This window comes from Zeugodacus cucurbitae, chromosome 2 (genome assembly GCF_028554725.1).
Source record: "Zeugodacus cucurbitae isolate PBARC_wt_2022May chromosome 2, idZeuCucr1.2, whole genome shotgun sequence".
Taxonomy (NCBI): Eukaryota; Metazoa; Arthropoda; class Insecta; order Diptera; family Tephritidae; genus Zeugodacus; species Zeugodacus cucurbitae.
Window position 1 is genome coordinate 82,686,087 of NC_071667.1, and position 19,052 is coordinate 82,705,138.

The following is a 19,052-nucleotide window of genomic DNA, read 5'->3' on the forward strand; positions in this document are numbered from 1 at the left end:
GCGCGATTTGTTAAAAAAGAAAAACACTAAGTGCCTAGTAAATGGTGGCGAAATCTATTAATAAGACTAAACGAGAATGCCATATTGATGTGAGTAATGACAGATGCATGAGGCTTTTGATTGATGTTCTTTAGATGCGACATATTAGATAAATGCGTATTTATTTATTTGTTTACATTTAATTGTTCAACTAAATAGTTCATTTATTTATTTATTTTTTTTTTGTATTTTTTTCTAGCATTTATTTATTAATTTATTTTTATTTTTGTGTTTTCATTTTCAATCAACCACTCATCATAATCTTGTTCTAAACATTCCAGTTACATTACATGTTTGTTTGTTTGTCTATATAAAAATACATTATGTATGTATGTATACTTTCGGCAAATATTTTATGTTTTAATGCGTTACTTAGTTGGTGTTTTTACATGTTTTACTATTTTTTGTGTTAGATTTTCATAAAAATTTCTTAGCACTTTTATTTGTTTGTATGTATGTATTTTGCATTCCGTGTATAAAACCAATTTTTTATTATGTATATGTATGTATGCAAGCATTTTCGCTAAATTATTTTTATATTATTGGTGTTGTTGCGGTTTCTTAACGTTTATTAATTCACAATTTTTATTTTCAAATGCAAAAATACCTCTTGGTTTTCATGTAGTATCATTAGCTTGTTTTATTTTACTTTTATTCCTTACCACTCGCACGTACATATGTATGTTATTTTAGGTTCGTTTGTATTTGGGTTGCTTACAATTTCAAAAGACTTCTTATCTTTTTTTGTTTTTTGCTTTACAATTTGAAATCAAAAGAATGGTAGATAGCAGATTCTAGTGCAGAAATAGTACTGGAGGAGTTTTAGGAGAGGTTTTGCGTGTGCTTTTCACCGATGTGTTTGTTGTTTTTTTGTGTTTTTGCTTTTACATTACTGGTTACTCTGTGTCACATAAACGGTGTTGTGTGACAAATGACGACCTTTACTCTTAAATTAGTTTACATTAAAAAGTAAAGATATACAGTAAATACTTATTACAAAATAAAGCAATTTTACATACATACATATTTATAAAAAAAAAAATTGAAAGTAACTTTAATGGTAGGTAAACTTAGAAAATTCTATTGCAAAGCTTAAAATTAGGCTCAATTAAAAATATGTTTTGCATAAACGATGAAGAAGATCGATCATAAGTCAAGTTTTTGAAATTTAAAACCGTGAGGCAGTAACAGAGAGGGGGGACAGTGTAACATACATTTTGGAATTTTGATGGATTTCAACTCCCAAAGCTGGCAATCAATAAAATCTATTAATTTTTTCTTTACGTATAAAAACTTCGTTACGAGTATTGCGGATGGTATACAATGCATGACTTCAATGATTTTTTAATTTTGGGAGTGAGAAATATTTCAAAATTCCATGGCAAATTGGTGGTAGGACGGAAGGGAAAGTGTATGGAATCCAAATAGTGTGCTATGAGCAGACGAGGTGTGTCAAATCTGACAGAAGCTGGTGGAGAGCGATAGTCTTACGCTCACACGACTGACATTGCTAAATAAAATAGCTCTTAAAAATAAAAAATTAAGAAATTTGACATTTTCTTTAAATAAACCGTTATGAATTTACTTGGAAATTTCTTTGCAACAAATATTTAACAAATAAATTAAAAATATGAAAATTAATTAAAAAAAAAAAAACCTAAATTAAAAATACACTGCATTTAAATTTGAGACTAAGAAGCAAAATATGGTGAAATCATTTTAAAAATTCTAATTATGAATTGAATGTGGACGATAGTGACCAGAAAGATATTATAATAATTAAAGAAGTATAATACAGTCTGCATATCTTATTGATGCATTTAATTTGTCAAGCTATAAAATAAAGCAACGTCAATTCGAAAATGGAATATTCAATGTTCTAGCCAGCTTATTTTGCGCCTGCTCCTATAACATATACATACATACATATATTGAGCTAACATGCATTGCTGCATTAAGAAAATGCGTGGATGTGAAAGGGAATTTATCAGTCGGTGGTTGAAGGATGTGGAAAGACATAGCTAAAATCCGTTTGGGATCAATAAAGATGGGATAGATGTGGGGAACATTATAGAACTACATATTTACTAGCTTTACAAACTTAAAATGTATGCACATATTTGTTGTTGTTGTGGTTTTATACGTGTATGGTCCATACATGATGTTGTTATTCTCCTTATGTTGATGGTAGTGGTCCTTGAACATTTTCATTGTTGTTGATGTTGTTGTTGAACTTAATTATGTATTTAATTTGTTGTTGTTGACAATGAGTGGTGTACTTATGTTTGTATGAATGAGTGATTGTGTATGAATGTCTATATGAACTACTGCCGTTTCGGTAACTATGTATGTATATGTATGTATGTATGACGATTTGTTGCTTTATGTTTTTGTTTTTGTTTTTTTATTTTTATCTACTTATTTATGTTTTATTGTTTGTATATTTTGTCTGTTTGTTGGTTTGTTTGTTTGTTTGTGGTCTTTATGCGGCGGTTAGCAGACGCTAAACTGTCCTGCTACTCCTACAACAGCTACATTACAGTTACGTTTGTTGTTGTTGTTGTTGTTGTCTGATTTGGCAATTAACCTTTTATTGCTACCGTCGATTGATCAGTCCATTAGGCGGTGCTTGTTGTCCAGCCGTATGCATCAGTTCCAATTCGACCAACAACGGAAAATGATCCGATGGTATATGTGGATGCGGACAGCCAACAACTTTATTCTCACGCAACCATTCATTCGAAATGGGACCCAACAACCCGAGCGGCACCATACCCGTTTTCGTATAGAATATATAATCAATAATGCCCTTGAAGTCGAACGTGTAGTTTGTGTGCGGCATTATGTCTTCACTGTAGGCGGAGGCCAACTTGAAGGAATGCGTAAACTCGCTGGTGTCATTCGAGAGTAAGCGTTGCAGGCATGATTTATAGCCCATGTCCTTGAAATCCTGATGGTCCATTGCTACACGTCCCTTGCCGAGAAATTCGATAACTCCCGAATCGGGTAAGGAATTAAAATCGCCGCACAATAACAATTGTACGCTATTCGAGTCATTCTTATGACCGGGCCTAAAACTGTGGCTCGCCTCGTCGATAATAGTCTTAAGCTCATTGCTCAACATCATCGTTTGGATGAGTTTCACATCGCAGAATTCGGGATCCCAGTGAATGTGTGCAGTGCAAACGAGTAAGGGCTGGGAGATTTGTGTCACCTCGGTCATCGGATCCCAAGCGTTCTCCTTCACTTTCAGCAATGCTGCCAAACCGATATTGTCTTTCGGCATTACACGATTCAACATATTGTCCGAGCCCTCAGCGTTAGCCATTGCCAATTGATTGAATTCGATTAAATGTTCCTTAATCAATGTGAATCTATATAAAAGGTGTAAGAGTCGGAACAAATTAATAATAAATATTACACGATGCAGCAATAAATCAAAATAAAATTAAAAAACTTTATAGACATCAAATTAAGTACCAAGTCCATCAGATTATACTGTAGAGTAGCCTACTAAATAGCGTTTCTAGTTTGATATATTTTTGCACTTACTTTGCAGCTCTAAAGAAAATAGCGCAGCCATCTACAAATTTACGTTCCATCTCCGACATAGTCTTGGCACGAGATTTCGGCGAGAAAATACCCTCATAGCCGTCGGCCTTCAGCTCAGGCAGAAAGAAATTATAAAACTGTTCTGTTTCGATTTCCTGCAGACTAATTATATCCGCCGAATAGTGACGGATTTCGTCAAGTATCGCCTTTTTCCGGTACTCCCAACTCAAGGCCCATGATGGACAGTATCCGTACATCTGTCGTGTGGCATATTTGTCGCACAAAACGTTATAACACATAACTGTAAAGATGCCTGTAACAAACAAACAAAAGTAATTAAATACATGTATGTATTGTGTCTATGTACATACATAGGTATGTATGTATTTATGTAGATATGAGCTTATAAATTCACAAATAAAGGAGCGATATAAAGTATATAAAGCAGGATACTCACATGCTGGCCTCGATTTGTTCGGTTTGGCTAATGGTATCCATGGACGCTGAGGCGGAGGGGTGATTGAAACTAGAAATATTAAAAATAAATTAAATTAGATTATAAGTAAGAAATTAAATAAGAAAGATGTTAAAAAATTCAAAATATAGTTTTTTTTCTCACTACACCCCACATTCTTAGATAGTTAAAGCACACAAATATATTTAAATACAATACGAGTAACAGTTCATGTTTATTGAGGTTATGTTGAATTTTTCAAAGTTTTGAATTCTCTCCAAATGGGTTTTAAGAATCAAGAACTATTTGAGATACTTATATTATTACCCATTATCAAAAATGAGATTCAGAATAGTCCCAATAGTCCCTTTAGAATAGTCCCAAATTGACATTATGAACTTATGTCAGTGCTTCTTCCAATCGTCAAAAAACTTCTCAAACTCGACTTTTGTAATTTCTCGTATTCTTGCAAAACGACAGACCTTTAAAATTATTGGAAAAGATCACACAATGTGAGCTTTTAGCAAACGAAAATCGTAATTCAAGAACTTTTTTGCCCTAGATTTGAGATTTATTTTACATGGCTTAAACAAGGTTTTTAATCAGTCCCGACTTTTTCCATCAATTCTGATGAAATCTCGTTATTAAGGCTCTTCTAATATAAATATAAGGGAATTTTTATATTTAAAACATATAAAGATGCAAGTCTGGACTTGGAGAAGATTGGTCAATATTAAATCAATATCAATCGATTTCGTTGACAATTTCTTTTCCGTTGGTGAATAAGTAAGGTTAAGTACTTATATAAAACATTGGTTTTCTATAAACCACAAAGCAATTTATTAGGCGCTTCTATAAAAATATCACTCGTGAGAAAAGTAAATAGCGATTGCGCATAAAAATTCAGGTGGCAATCGTGATTTGATATATTTTAGCGCCACTTCGATTTGTAAAATAAAACTAATTTGTATTCCCTAAAAGATATTACCGTGGATGTGTGAGAAGAAAAAAACACACACAAGTCGGTGTTAATATATACGAATATTTGGCGATCACCTGCTACAAAGCTTATTAGATATGAAAAAAATTATTGATAATTGCACATTTCACTTTCTTTGATATAATTAGGTAGCCCGGAATTGGAAAGGTGGTGGGTAAGTGGATTCGCGTTACTTCCAACAGACACGCAACGCTTTGCCCATGGAATACATAATGAGTCTATACACGGACATACACACATATGTATGATTGTATTTATGTACAAATGTGCGCTATTTCATTTGCTATTCTCAGCGCGATTTGCACGAAATCGTCGAGGGAATTAACTAAGCCGCTGGCGTCGCAAACGCCACAAACAACAAACATCTTAGATTGCACTGGATTTATTATTTTGTGTGTTTGTTGTTGTTGTTGTTGTTGTTATGGGCGTATGATTAGGTGTATGTTGTTGCTATGTATTATGACGTTGGTGTTAGTCAATGAGCAATTGCAAGCGCGACGGTGAAAGTGACCCACAAATTACTTCCGTGTAACTAACAACAACAATAACAAGAGCAATATCAATGTTAGCGCAAAAATCATATTCATATTATAAACATGTGTACAATTTAGTAACTACTAAGCATTTGATATACACTTTGCACTTCATCGCCAAGTCCTACTAATTAAAACTGATGTTTACCAAACAAGTTGTATGTCTGTATTATTATTTCGCAACTAAAGATATAATTCACCTGAAGACTCAAATTTGCGAATACACTTTTGATATGGAAATTTTGAAAGAAATGCATCTTGAAAAATCCTACCGAAAACATCTAGACTGAACTGTTATTTGGGCACTAAAAGCGGGTAGGGTATGTCTCCTGTAACAATTAGATTACAGTTAAGGTAAAATACTGAAATATTGTCATATTATGTTATTTATCACATTAACAAAAAATAAAAAAATTTAAACTGATCTATTAATCAATTTTAGAGATTTCATAGTTTTTTCCACTAAAATTCAATTTATTCTTAAATTGCTATACAAATTCGTAACAATCCAATAACAAAATCGATTAACAGACTTATTGACAGTTACATTGTTTACACTTGGAGTAGTGATTCAACGAGTTGTTCGCTGGCTTGCGCTTGAAATTGTCAGCTGCCAACATTGCGAACAAATTTAATTGTTTGAATCGAAATGGAAATAGTGTTTCATATGTTAAGAGCAAGAAGTCTATCTATTAATTAAATTAAAGTAGTAAATGTGAGTAACAAATTGATTGAGGCTATTTTATAGACATTCTTCATTCAATTAACACTGCTTGATTTATTAGATTTCAAATAACACTTGTTTTTGTTGTCGTTGCGGTTGACGAGGTTGCATCGCATGTAATTTACGCAACGGAAACGCTTACAGAAAAGCCCGGTTTGAGGAAGCGGAAAAAATTGATGGAAATATTCGGAAGCGAATGTGGTTTGTATTGCACATGAAAAATTTGCAGAAGTAAAAGCGTGTTCAAAAAATAACGGGAATTTTAAAATTACCAATTGTCCAAAAGTCTAATGGTCAAAGTGTTATTTTTTTATTTTTTTTTTACATTTTTTAACGTATTTATTATACGAGTAATGGCTTAAAGAGCCAAAGGCTAGCCCAAAAATCGAGTTTAGAAGTGTTTTGGCGATTTGAAGATGCTTGGTCAATTTTAAAGGCGACAACATTTTCATTTTAAAATTTTCGGATTTTTGGTCTTTTTTAATGTACAATTTAGGATCGAAAACGAACTATTCAGAAAAATGCATACTTGTACCACTTGTGAAACAATTCACTAATGACACACAACGAAATCGAATAGCTTGTATTTATTACTGGTGGAAATAGATTAGCTTGTCATCGAAAACCAAAAAATATTAAGCTATTACCAACTTTCATTACATGATTAAAATAATAATTTGATTCAATCGAATGTTTCGTAACAACCACAAAACTCAACGTCTGCTTAAATCAATGGTGATATGTATGTATGTAAGTGTATAACATTTTTATAAGCTTGTAAAACTAAAAATTAATTACAACGATTTCAGGGTTATTTAAAAGTCATTAAGTTGTTTTTTTTTATAAAAAGATAATTGAGCACCAACTTTAGTTGCAGAGCCACAACCAACCAACACAACCGAAGAAACAAAGACAAAAAGCAAAAGCAAAAATCTGCAGCTAAATCCGTTACAACTGGCTAATAAAAGAGTTGGTAGCAACAGCGTATAGATTAAGAAAAAAACACCAAATACAATAGCAAAGGCAAAGATTATGACTGCAAAAAAAAAAAAACCGACAACAAAGGCAACAAAGAGGGAGCTAAAATTAACCGAATCATAAAATCGTAAAAAGTGAAAGTTCTCCCCGCTGCCCGACACCAGGTAAACAGACACACGAGAAGCCAATTGTAAACAGAAACCCACTGTTGCGTGGCGTCATCTTCATATGAATAAACAGAAAAAAAGTTAAAACCGAAAAGAAAATAAATAAGCAACTAAAGACCCTCTAACGATTTCCTTGAAAATTTTATTGACAGTCAAAACGGTGCTCCCTCCATAGCATTATCATTTGAAACTTCTTTCAATATTTGTCGATATCACGAAAACACAGATTATGATTTATTTCATCAGTTTGAATAGCAATAACTGCAGAGGTTGCAGGGAGTGGGTGTGGCAATAATTTTAGATTGTCTAAAGTTTTTCACCCAAATGTAAAATTTATGTTTTTGAATATGATCTAGGTTTTGAAATCTGGAAGATAATTTCAAATTAGGTATGTCCATCAAGATGCTATGTGTGCTTGGTTAAAAATATAAAATATATGACGGAAATTTAGACATTTCAAGAAATATGAAATTTTCCAAAGTGGAAAAAGCTATCACAGGTATATACATATATGTGCACCTATATAAATGTACAATCACTCAAAAAAATAAAACGTAATACAGTCAAATATTAAGAAAGACAACACAAACAAAATAAATATTAAAGTAACTCGATCGTCACGATATTTACAAATCACACTTGCACCTTCAGTTTCTCAGCTAGCTTTGTACTAAGCGGCAACAAACAACATTTCCAAGTGGATTTTTCCATACGCGGTATTGTTATGGAGAGGTTATCAATTCAATATCTATTTAATTTAGTTGCATTTTTTAAGTTTTCCTACAATGAGTCTGAAAATTATTATTTTTTGATATTTTTTGAAATTTTAAAGACATTTCGATTTTAGAGTCGATGGACGAAGCAAAAAAGCCTTAAAATATATATTTTAAATCTAGTCACTGATCATTTTGAGATAAGTTCCCACGTCTGAAACTCAATGTGGAGCATATTAAGCAAAATTGTCCGCTATGCAAGTGAAACGATTTCAAGATATCGGAGCTTAAGAACGTAAATGTATTTATTCAGACCCCGTGTGAGTCGATATCCTGTGAACTACTAAATTACATGTAGTCCCATCATAAATTATTACTATTTAAGATGAAATTTATTTTTTTGTTTGTTGTAAAGGGTTTTTATTTGAAAGCGAACGCACTTGTTTCTACACTCTCTTTCCACACTCCCGCAAACAAAACACTGACAAAGCAAGCGAAAATTTAAATATTTACATATGCATGAGCTTGTACGTAACGACGCGTTCGAAAGCCTCCAAAGCCAGCATCAGCTGATGAGTAGTTGTTGGGGATCTCCTAGTAGACATGTGTGTGGGTTTTGTGTGTGCGATTTCTACATCGTTAACTCCTGCTGCTGCTCCAATGAGTTTTCGATCGATTGTGTTGTTGTATTGCGTTTGGCCATTGGTCGATCGAAAAAGAAAGTGAATTTACTGCTTCACTGACTGCTACTTCATACATATATCGCACAGATATTGATAGACACTTTTATGCACGACATTAGGGTGGTTAATCTCTCAGCTCTCTAACCAGGGTCACAAAAATATTACTGAAATGTCCATTATAGAGAGATTAACTTGCCGGCGCTTCTGGAACCACCCAACAGAAAGGGGTTAGAATCTTATAAGCGTATATTGAAGGAATGTCCGTCTACTTTTGGGATGTTAAAAGTCCTCTTTTTGGAAAGAAATGTCAAGCTACTGATTACTCGAGGACAAATGCCGTTATGGCCTATCGCATATTGACTCTCGTTATATTGCTAATAAAACCGTTTTAAATAAATAACAGCATATTATTGCTACACATGCGGATCACATCATGTCCGTGGCATTGTCGTGACGTGTTGTTACTTTTAACAAGTAAGTCCACCATCCATTGCATGCAACAAAGCTGCATCCACATGACAGGGGTGGCAGGGCTTCGACAGTTTGCTTGCTGCTAGTGCCGCTATTGCGCTGCTCTGCCACTATAAATGAAACCAGTTTAACTGCATTTTTATGCACACATTTTTTTATTTACACGCAAAACCGTTCGTTGCCTGCCAAAAGTTGAGCCACACACAAAAGTGAGAACCGATGCCGACATACGTTCATCTCTCGTATGCGCAGTTGCACCACTTTGACTGGCGGGCGGGCAGTGAAGTTGGCAGTCGGGCGATGCTCGAATATTCGTGGGCAAAGATTGAAAACTGCACCACATCTCGAATGCGATCGCCATCAATCCTGACAGCGTCCTCAGCAACAGCCAAACACATCAACTGGTGCGCTACAACTATTGCGGCAACAGCGAAGCTCGCGAGCAAAACAAGCTGACAATACCCAACAAGCATGATTGGATCTATTTAACTAAATTTATAATTAATGCCAAACATATTGTAGATCGAAATATGCGTTGGCTTTTCCTACCGGGTCGCACCTGGCCACACCAGACAGTCATAAAAATAGCATACTTGCACTGCTTAATTAATATTTGAACTGCAGCAATGAATTGTTTTTGTTATTTACGAGTTAATTGTTTTTTTTCCTATAAACACATTAAATTTTAGCATATTTTGTTGTTGTTGTTGTTGCTTTTGCTTTATAATTTTTATTGATCGTCAATTAACCAGTGACCAACAAACGGGTTTGTGTTGCTTCTGCATATGTTATGCATAAATCTACATAACATACACACACGACATATACAAAACATGATAGCATTGCCGTTGACAGCGAGCATGCGCATGCGCTGTCACCCAGACGGACGACGACTAGTCAGCCCGCAAGCGCACAGTATAGTAGTGCTGGCTGCAGAGCTACATTTCCGCTACTACGCCAGCGCGGTCACATAGCTGCCGCCCCCACTCCAACTAGCATTGCCATCACAATCTCACGCGCAGTCGCATTGCGCAGGTGTTGTAATCTTCAGTTTGCCAGTTGATTTTATTGCCTGCTTTATAGTTTTTCACCGACTATTGCTGTGTTGCCAAACGAAACAAAAACAAAAAGCAGGAAAGCTGTATAATCCACACATTCACAGCGCATAGCTGGTGTGTATGTTGTTGTGTTGCTTTTATTTGATTTTTTCCTCTTCCTCTTATTGCCATGATTGTCGTAGGCGACACTTTCGGATGATCCACTTTTAAGTACTTTCACTAAGTCACTACTCGTTTCGGTGGTGGTGGCGGCTCGGTGAATTGGAGTCGCTCCGTTTCACGTCATGTTTGCTGTTGCTGCTACTGTTTGTTGTACTGTTGTTCAAATTGCTATTTTATGCACCACTTTACTTTGATTTTATTTTTGCATTTGCCAGCAAATAGTTTGAACTACTACAAAGACAAAGTGTAGCATTTGAACAAGTAAAACAATAAAAACAAATTCGGCGTGTAAATTGACGGAAGTGTTTGCCTTGAGATGCCTACTAAAGATAATTGAATAATAGTGAATTAAATGAATTGTACTTTCATTTAAGGCATTGCCTTCAGTGTTTTTTGCGAGCAATTAGTGTTTGAGTATGTGTTTGCTGCTAGAGATTGATCGAATCGGCTAAATGTCCAAATATATTGAGAACAATAGAATTATAAGAAAATGAGTAACACGCAACTCAACTCAACTCAAATGAGTGACTTACAACTGTTTTCTAGCAGTTAATTTAAAAGTTGTTTTCGAAAAATTATACAAAAAATGTTTTAAACTGTTTCGAAAGTAATTCATAAGTAAAGTTTCGAAGTAAGTAATTAATAAGTTAAGTTTAAGCAGTAACAGTTTCAACTTCAAAACTTTTTTTGTTGTAATATAAACAAGTAAGGAAAGGCTAAGTTCGGGTGCAACCGAACATTTTATACTCTCGCAATTTATTTAGAGATTTACCTATATTTTCGGTGAAAAATTACCCTTAGGCACTGAGTTCTTCATGTTTGATATCAGGGGCCTTGAAAAGTCATGGTCCGATTTTGACAATTTTTCCTCAAGTGATGTCACAGCTCAAATACAGTATTTGTGTAAAGTTTTATTTCGCTATCTTTATCTGTTTCTTATGTATACATTATAAATTGAAAGAATCAGAAGGATTCAAAATTGAGTTATATGGGAAGTAGGCGTAGTTGTGAACCGATTTCATCCATTTTCCACACGTGTCATCAGGGTGTAATCTTAATTTTTTTTTTCGAGAAAGAGAATTTAGGACGTATGCCCAAGAAAATATTATATACCGAATTTCATTAGAATCTGTCTTGTAGTTCCTGAGATATGGTTTTTGACCCATAAGTGGGCGACGCCGATTTCTTCCGATTTCTTTTCTTTCATTTTTGGACTGTATAAGGAAACGGCTAAAAGAAACGACAGCAGAAAGTTTGGTTTATATAGCTTTTTTGGTTTGCAAGATATATACAAAAAACCTATTTGGGGGCGGGGTAACACCCACTTTTCCAAAAAAATTACATTCAAATGTGCCCCTCTCTAATACGATCCTATGTTCCAAATTTTATTTTCATAACTTTATTTATGGCTTAGTTAAGACACTTTATGTGTTTTTGGTTATCGCCATTTTGTGGGCGTGACAGTGGTCCGATTCCGCCCATTTTCGAACTTAACCTTTTTATGGTGCCAAGGAATACGTGTTCCAAGTTTCATTAAGATATCTCAATTTTTACTCAAGTTACAGCCTGCACGGATGGACAGACGGACGGCCAGACGGACGGACAAACAGACATCCGGATTTGAACTTTACTCTTCACCCTGATCACTTTGGTATATATAACCCTATATCTAACTCGTTTAGTTTTAGGACTTACAACTATAATACTCTCTTTAGCAACTTTTGTTGCGAGAGTATAAAAAAGCTAATCCCAACACATTCGTCTACAGTAATAGTGACGTCTTTCGATAGTCCCCATTATAATACCAGCGCTCCCTCCAATCATCGAAACACTTCCTTAAGCTTAATGTTTGGGATAGCCTTTGACTCTTTCAGCGATTTCTAGTTTGTTTGCAAAACGATGACCCTTTAAGGTTCTCTTTAGTTTTGGAAATAGGTAAAAGTCACACACGGAGACATGTCTGGTCCGAAAAATTTAATAACATAAAAATATTGAATCAAATTGTCAGCCGATTAATTGCACTACTTTTAACGGTTAAACATGTTCAAAGTACAAAAACATAAATTTACGAACGTTTTCAATACTTTTCGCCTGCCATGACACTGAATATGAGGCGTTTAAAAACGGTTTATTTGGTCATCAAATAAAATGTGGGCCAATTATGCGAATTGTCTAAGAGTGAGCGCTTCTTCTTCTTCTTCTTCTACAAGCCACAAAATATAATTGTAATAACAAATTTAAGCCGCGCAAATGTAAAAAGTCGAAAACATACGATACGGCACTGGAAACGGAACCAACACAACAAACCAACAAAAACAAAAACAAAATGCATGAATAAATAATAAAAAAGAAAATATGTTTAAGTAAAGCAAAACAGACAAAAAGTAACAGACAGACAGACAGTTAAAATGTTTCGTAACCGAAGTAACAGTTACCATTTATTGTTGTACGAACTGAAACGCGGGCACCAAAAAAAGCAAAATGCACAAAAATCAACGGAAATACATGGCAAATGAACGTGTGTACTCGGCCATTTATAACAGATTTACCTAAATATCTGCACTTCAGACAAGCAGACGTGTAAGTTTGTTGGTATATATGTACATATTGAAGATGGCAGCTTTATGGGTATGACTAATTATGAAGCCGAAATGAAGTAGTGTATTTTTGCCTATTAAGCAATAACATAGAAAACAGCTGCGGCAAGCGCTAATAAAAACGACGAAGAGCAAACCTATAAATAGGCAGACAAAGTGTCGGAAAGATAATGGATTGGCCTGCAAAACACATTTGGTCGAATTAATCAGAAGATGATGTAAAAATATGATTACAAATATTTTGTTTAACCTTTCCGCTTAGCTTTGTTTCTTGTTTCAAAGAGGTGTGTCGGATTGCAGTTGTTTGACAATTGATGATATTGAACATGTATGTTTGTATGTATACCTTGACGCCAATATGTTTGAGTTACGCCCAAATAATTGGTAATGCAAGCTTTGGTCTCCCTTCTTTATAATACCAGCTGAAATGACCGGGAATTCATAGTTTGTAATGCTAAAGGGTGATTTTTTAAGAGCTTGATAACTTTTAAAAAAAAAAAACGCATAAAATTTGCAAAATCTCATCGGTTCTTTATTTGAAACGTTAGATTGGTTCATGACATTTACTTTTTGAAGATAATTTCATTTAAATGTTGACCGCGGCTGCGTCTTAGGTGGTCCATTCGGAAAGTCCAATTTTGGGCAACTTTTTCGAGCATTTCGGCCGGAATAGCCCGAATTTCTTCGGAAATGTTGTCTTCCAAAGCTGGAATAGTTGCTGGCTTATTTCTGTAGACTTTAGACTTGACGTAGCCCCACAAAAAATAGTCTAAAGGCGTTAAATCGCATGATCTTGGTGGCCAACTTACGGGTCCATTTCTTGAGATGAATTGTTCTCCGAAGTTTTCCCTCAAAATGGCCATAGAATCGCGAGCTGTGTGGCATGTAGCGCCATCTTGTTGAAACCACATGTCAACCAAGTTCAGTTCTTCCATTTTTGGCAACAAAAAGTTTGTTAGCATCGAACGATAGCGATCGCCATTCACCGTAACGTTGCGTCCAACAGCATCTTTGAAAAAATACGGTCCAATGATTCCACCAGCGTACAAACCACACCAAACAGTGCATTTTTCGGGATGCATGGGCAGTTCTTGAACGGCTTCTGGTTGCTCTTCACCCCAAATGCGGCAATTTTGCTTATTTACGTAGCCATTCAACCAGAAATGAGCCTCATCGCTGAACAAAATTTGTCGATAAACACATTTCGAACCGAACACTGATTTTGGTAATAAAATTCAATGATTTGCAAGCGTTGCTCGTTAGTAAGTCTATTCATGATGAAATGTCAAAGCATACTGAGCATCTTTCTCTTTGACACCATGTCTGAAATCCCACGTGATCTGTCAAATACTAATGCATGAAAATCCTAACCTCAAAAAAATCACCCGTTATTAGATACCAGTTTAACACAAATGACCTACTAAAACCAAATTTGAAGTAGTTTGCAGGAAATCAGAGAAACTAATTCAAGTATCTGACAAGCGATCAAGCGAGTGATAACTTCGAAAAATGAAAATAATATTGGCTGGAATCACTTGAAATGCATCGATATGAGGAAGAACGACCGGATTATCTAAGGACATATATTAAAATCTTAAAAAATTTATTTTTTCTATAGTTTATCAAGCTGAGTCTTTCGAAGGCAACATATTGAACGTTCAACACTACAGATGAACTCTGAAACTCTGGAATAAGTAGGAAAATATTTTCAGTAGACAACTGCGAAAACAAAAATAAATTTCCTCGCACAATTGAAAATGTAATCTTTTACAGGGTGGCCCCACTGACCCAATAACCAAAATACCCATAATTATGCACAGTTGTAACATGATAAATAATAATACAAATAATTCACGGATTAAATTTATAGCCGCGGTAGAGCCAATAAACCAGAGAAAAACTGAAAACTGTATAATAATAAAATATCAACAACACTCTCGCATACAATAAGTAGGAATTGACGTGAAAAGACGAAGTTGTGTAACTAATAATACAAATCCATTAACTTCAAAGCAAATAAGTGATGAAAATTACGGAAATACAAAAGTAAATAAATAAATACAACGGTAAAAACGATGAAACTTGTCGAATTAGTTAATTATGTAATATTTTTCGGTTGAACAGTTAAATACGAGCAAGTAGCGCATGAACTCTACACAATCGTAAAAGTTTATGGAGTCGTATAACTATGTATGTCGTTACTCCTGAACCTCGGTACATAAAAAATGTACTAAACTGTAGAAATGCAATTTCTATGAAGTGGATATGTATAACTGGGTTATAAGTATACCATTTTTCTTTCTTTACTTAATTACTATATACCACATAAATATGTCAGTATATACATATGAACAGATACGAGTATATGCATATAACGGTTGCAATCAAAAATCATGACAGTCACTAAGAATATTAGAAATGACAAACTGAAGATCTGTATAGAAGCTTCACGTAGCAATAACAATCAACACAATGGAACCTGGTCAAAAATTTATTGGTACTGTGTGGTATTCTGACCGTTAGTATCTTAACTGTTTGACATTTTACATAACCTTCTTCGTCATTGTAGCCACAATTGTTGCGCTATTCAGTAGTGACTCGTCGGTTTTTCTTTACTCCAAACTTCTGCCTAGTCCGAATGTCACATATTTCGGCTAGCGGCACACACTTCGGCTAAGGCCCACATTTGATGGCGCAACATGTGTGTTACTGTTGTGCGGTTTTTTGATGTGCGGCTGTTAAGTTGGAAAAGAATTTCAAAGTTTCCATTGTGTTGCAAGAGAGCCGCTAGAATACCGCTGCTGGCGGCGGCGGCTGTGTGTGTGCGTGTGCATCAGCGACCCAACAACGGGAAAGTGTCAGCTTATGCTGATGTACGAGTATATTTGTATGTAATTCTAAACCGAATATGAGAACTTGGAACTTGGTCACTGAAAATTTCAACACTGCCAAGCGATTTTGCCAACTCATTCAGCAACAATCTTGCACCAAAAAGCAATCCCATGTGAGGGCACGAACAAAGCTACATACTCGTATGTCACCGCTGGTGTGTGCGGTTTTATAGCGTCTACTGGCATTTAAGTTCAAAGTTAAGTTAAGCGGCCACTTAACCGGCACACAGGGGAGTCACAATAGGCACACCATGTGACACATAAACGTATCCAGAATTGGGTCATTTACCGCTAACAGTTTGTGTTCCAGACAGTTTACAGTTTTATTTTTTTTTTGTTTTGTAATAACAACAAAATATGAAATTATATAGGAATGTACGATGCATTAAAAATGTATGACATACTTAAGTGTATAGAACCTGTTTAAATACAATGTGGGGCAGTTCTAATTGACAATTGTTTATGCAAGCGGTTATAAAATTCTCATTCAAGGCAGCGACCCTGGTTTAAAGCTACATACGAGTATGTATCAGACAGGTCCGATGGTACTGATTCTGTATTATAGGTAAGTAAGATAAGATGACCTGGGAACCAGCATCAACAACACGTGCTACTTTGGACTGAGTAGGCAATTGAACAGTAAAGTCCTCTCTCGACGAACCAAAATCAAGCTCTACAAGTCGCTTATCATTTCTGTCCTGCTTTACGGTGCAGAAGCTTGGACGATGTCAACATCAGATGAGACGACACTAGGAGTTTTCGAGAGGAAAATTTTGCGTAAGATTTATGGTCCTCAGAACATTGGCAACGGCGAATACCGCAGACGATGGAACGATGAGCTGTACGAGTTATACGACGACATTGACATAGTTCAGCGAATAAAAAGACAGCGGCTACGCTGGCTAGGTCATGTTGTCCGAATGGACGAAAACACTCCAGCCCTGAAAGTGTTCGATGCAGTACCCGCCGGAGGAAGCCGAGGAAGAGGAAGGCCTCCACTCCGTTGGAGGGACCAGGTGGAGAGCGACCTGGTTACACTTGGGATCTCCAACTGGCGCCGAACTGCGAAGGAGAGAGAGAGGTGGCGCACTATCGTCGATTCGGCTATAACCGGCTAAACGGTTGCAACGCCAATCACATACACATACAAGATAAGATGACAGTTTGATAATTAAAGATCTCAAACGGAACCCTATTTCTGCCTTTTCAAATATCTTCCGTTAGTTTTGACAACCAAAGTTATTAGTGTAATTTTTGGAACAAACAAGCAATGATCGAATTGGAGGAATAATTTGCTAAATATGAGTTCATATGGTTACTGATAATACTTGTAGCTTGGACAAAACAATTCGGCCATTAACTTCAAGCGAATCAACACTTACATTCTGAATATTATCTTTTTTGTTTTGTTATATGTGAGTCGAACTGTAAAACTGAAACATACAGATGTTCTTGTCGACGTTATCAAAAGTATATTCTTCTTCTTTTTAGCTTATAGACACCGCTTACGCGATTATAGCCGAGTTAACAACAGCGTGCCACGATGAGGGACTTGTAGAGTGCGGTCTTTGTTCGTCGAGAGAGGACTTTACTTTTCAGTTGCCTACTCAATCCAAAGTAGAACCCGTTGGCAGGACTGATACTGCGTTGGTTTTCATGGCTGACATTGTTCGTCGAAATAATCTACGACTTCGAGGTTATGACTGTCATCAGTGACGTGGGAGCCATCAAACTCTTGTAATCAAAAACAGTCGGTGGATTCGCGAAAGTATTTTCATCTTTATGAAATATATAATCTACTAAATTTATATCATCATCGTATTTTTGTACAATTAGATCCAAATTTCACAGCAATCTTGCAGAAGTTGGTGGGAGAATTTCAAATGTGTTAGAATGATAAAGAGTGTGTAGACTTATGTCAGACATGATGAAACTACCAGTCAAAGTATGGAGCGTCGATCGGAAAATATAGTTAGTCTGTTCTTAAGTGAATCTATGATCCGGAAATAATTATTTTCACGGAAATTGCACCTATAACTGCTTTAGATAAATTAAAGTTTTTTAAGTAAAAATTAACCTCAAATATATTTGTGATATAATCTTCGAAGATTTGACTGTTTTTAACCACATAAAGTTATTCCTAGTTAAATTTAGTTTTTTTCACTTATAATTACCAGAACAGCAACTGATTCGATAGACCTTCCTATTCAACAACTTCAATTTGTTTATCGAAACAATTTCAATGTTAAGAAATATTAGCAATATTATACAAGTTTTCATTATATCATATTACTGATTGATGATATCAATAATGTATTGTGTTATCAGGAAGCAAAGTGTAAGTGTAAACTCTTCTCTTTAACACGTGGATCTAATAGTTTACATCTACGGATATACATGTACTTATATGTATGAATGTATGTATGTATGAAAATCTGTATTTGGGTTTCTGGTCACGATATCGCTTTGAGCAATTTACACACTGCCAACGTTTAATAAAGCCAAATTTGAGAAAATTAACACATTTTCGAAAGTGTATATTTGTATACATGTATGTATGTAGATATATACGACGTAAGTGTATTTTTTACCAAAAGGTGGGTATGCCTCTGTCGACGATTGCGTGCCAATAAAAGTGAAAGAGAAAAACTACATTTGAATGTGGAGAATTTTTGAAAATTATATTTTAATTGTTTTGCTTTGGGCTTAACACAAAAACTCCCATACAGTTTACAAAGCACAACACAGACACTCATACACTTGCAAGTAGGGAACACGCGCTCGTTAAGGGAACGAGTAGAAAAATCGTCAAGCTCAACATGGCACATAATGGATATGACTCGAGCATGTGTAAGCGTTTTTTGTTTTTTGTTTCTTTTTCTGTTTTGTTAGTGGTAAAATTAAAATCATGTCAAATGGAGGCAATTTTCTAAATTTCTTGAGGCACACGACTTGTTTAATTTAAATTTGGCCCGCAGCCTTTGTGCTATAGGTCAGGTTTAGACGAGATCCCAACAGGTTTGAGTGAAA

At 35.3% G+C, this 19,052-nt stretch overlaps 1 protein-coding gene across 6 annotated transcripts in view; it reads right to left on the reverse strand.

Annotated features, from left to right (window-relative positions):
• Positions 1-202: 202 nt before the first annotated feature.
• The window catches only part of LOC105219622 (CCR4-NOT transcription complex subunit 6-like), a 38,705-nt gene continuing 19,855 nt past the window's right edge, over positions 203-19,052 (reverse strand). For 5 of the 6 annotated variants that reach the window (XM_011195894.3, XM_011195922.3, XM_029045686.2 and 2 more), the window contains 3 exons: positions 4,049-4,117; positions 3,592-3,904; positions 203-3,413 (listed from right to left, as the gene is read on the reverse strand). In XM_011195894.3, coding sequence (XP_011194196.1) covers positions 2,636-3,413; positions 3,592-3,904; positions 4,049-4,117 — 1,160 coding nt within the window. In that variant the 3' untranslated portion in view covers positions 203-2,635. The remainder of the gene's footprint in view (positions 3,414-3,591; positions 3,905-4,048; positions 4,118-19,052) is intronic. The other variant, XR_008470062.1, reaches the window with a different exon arrangement.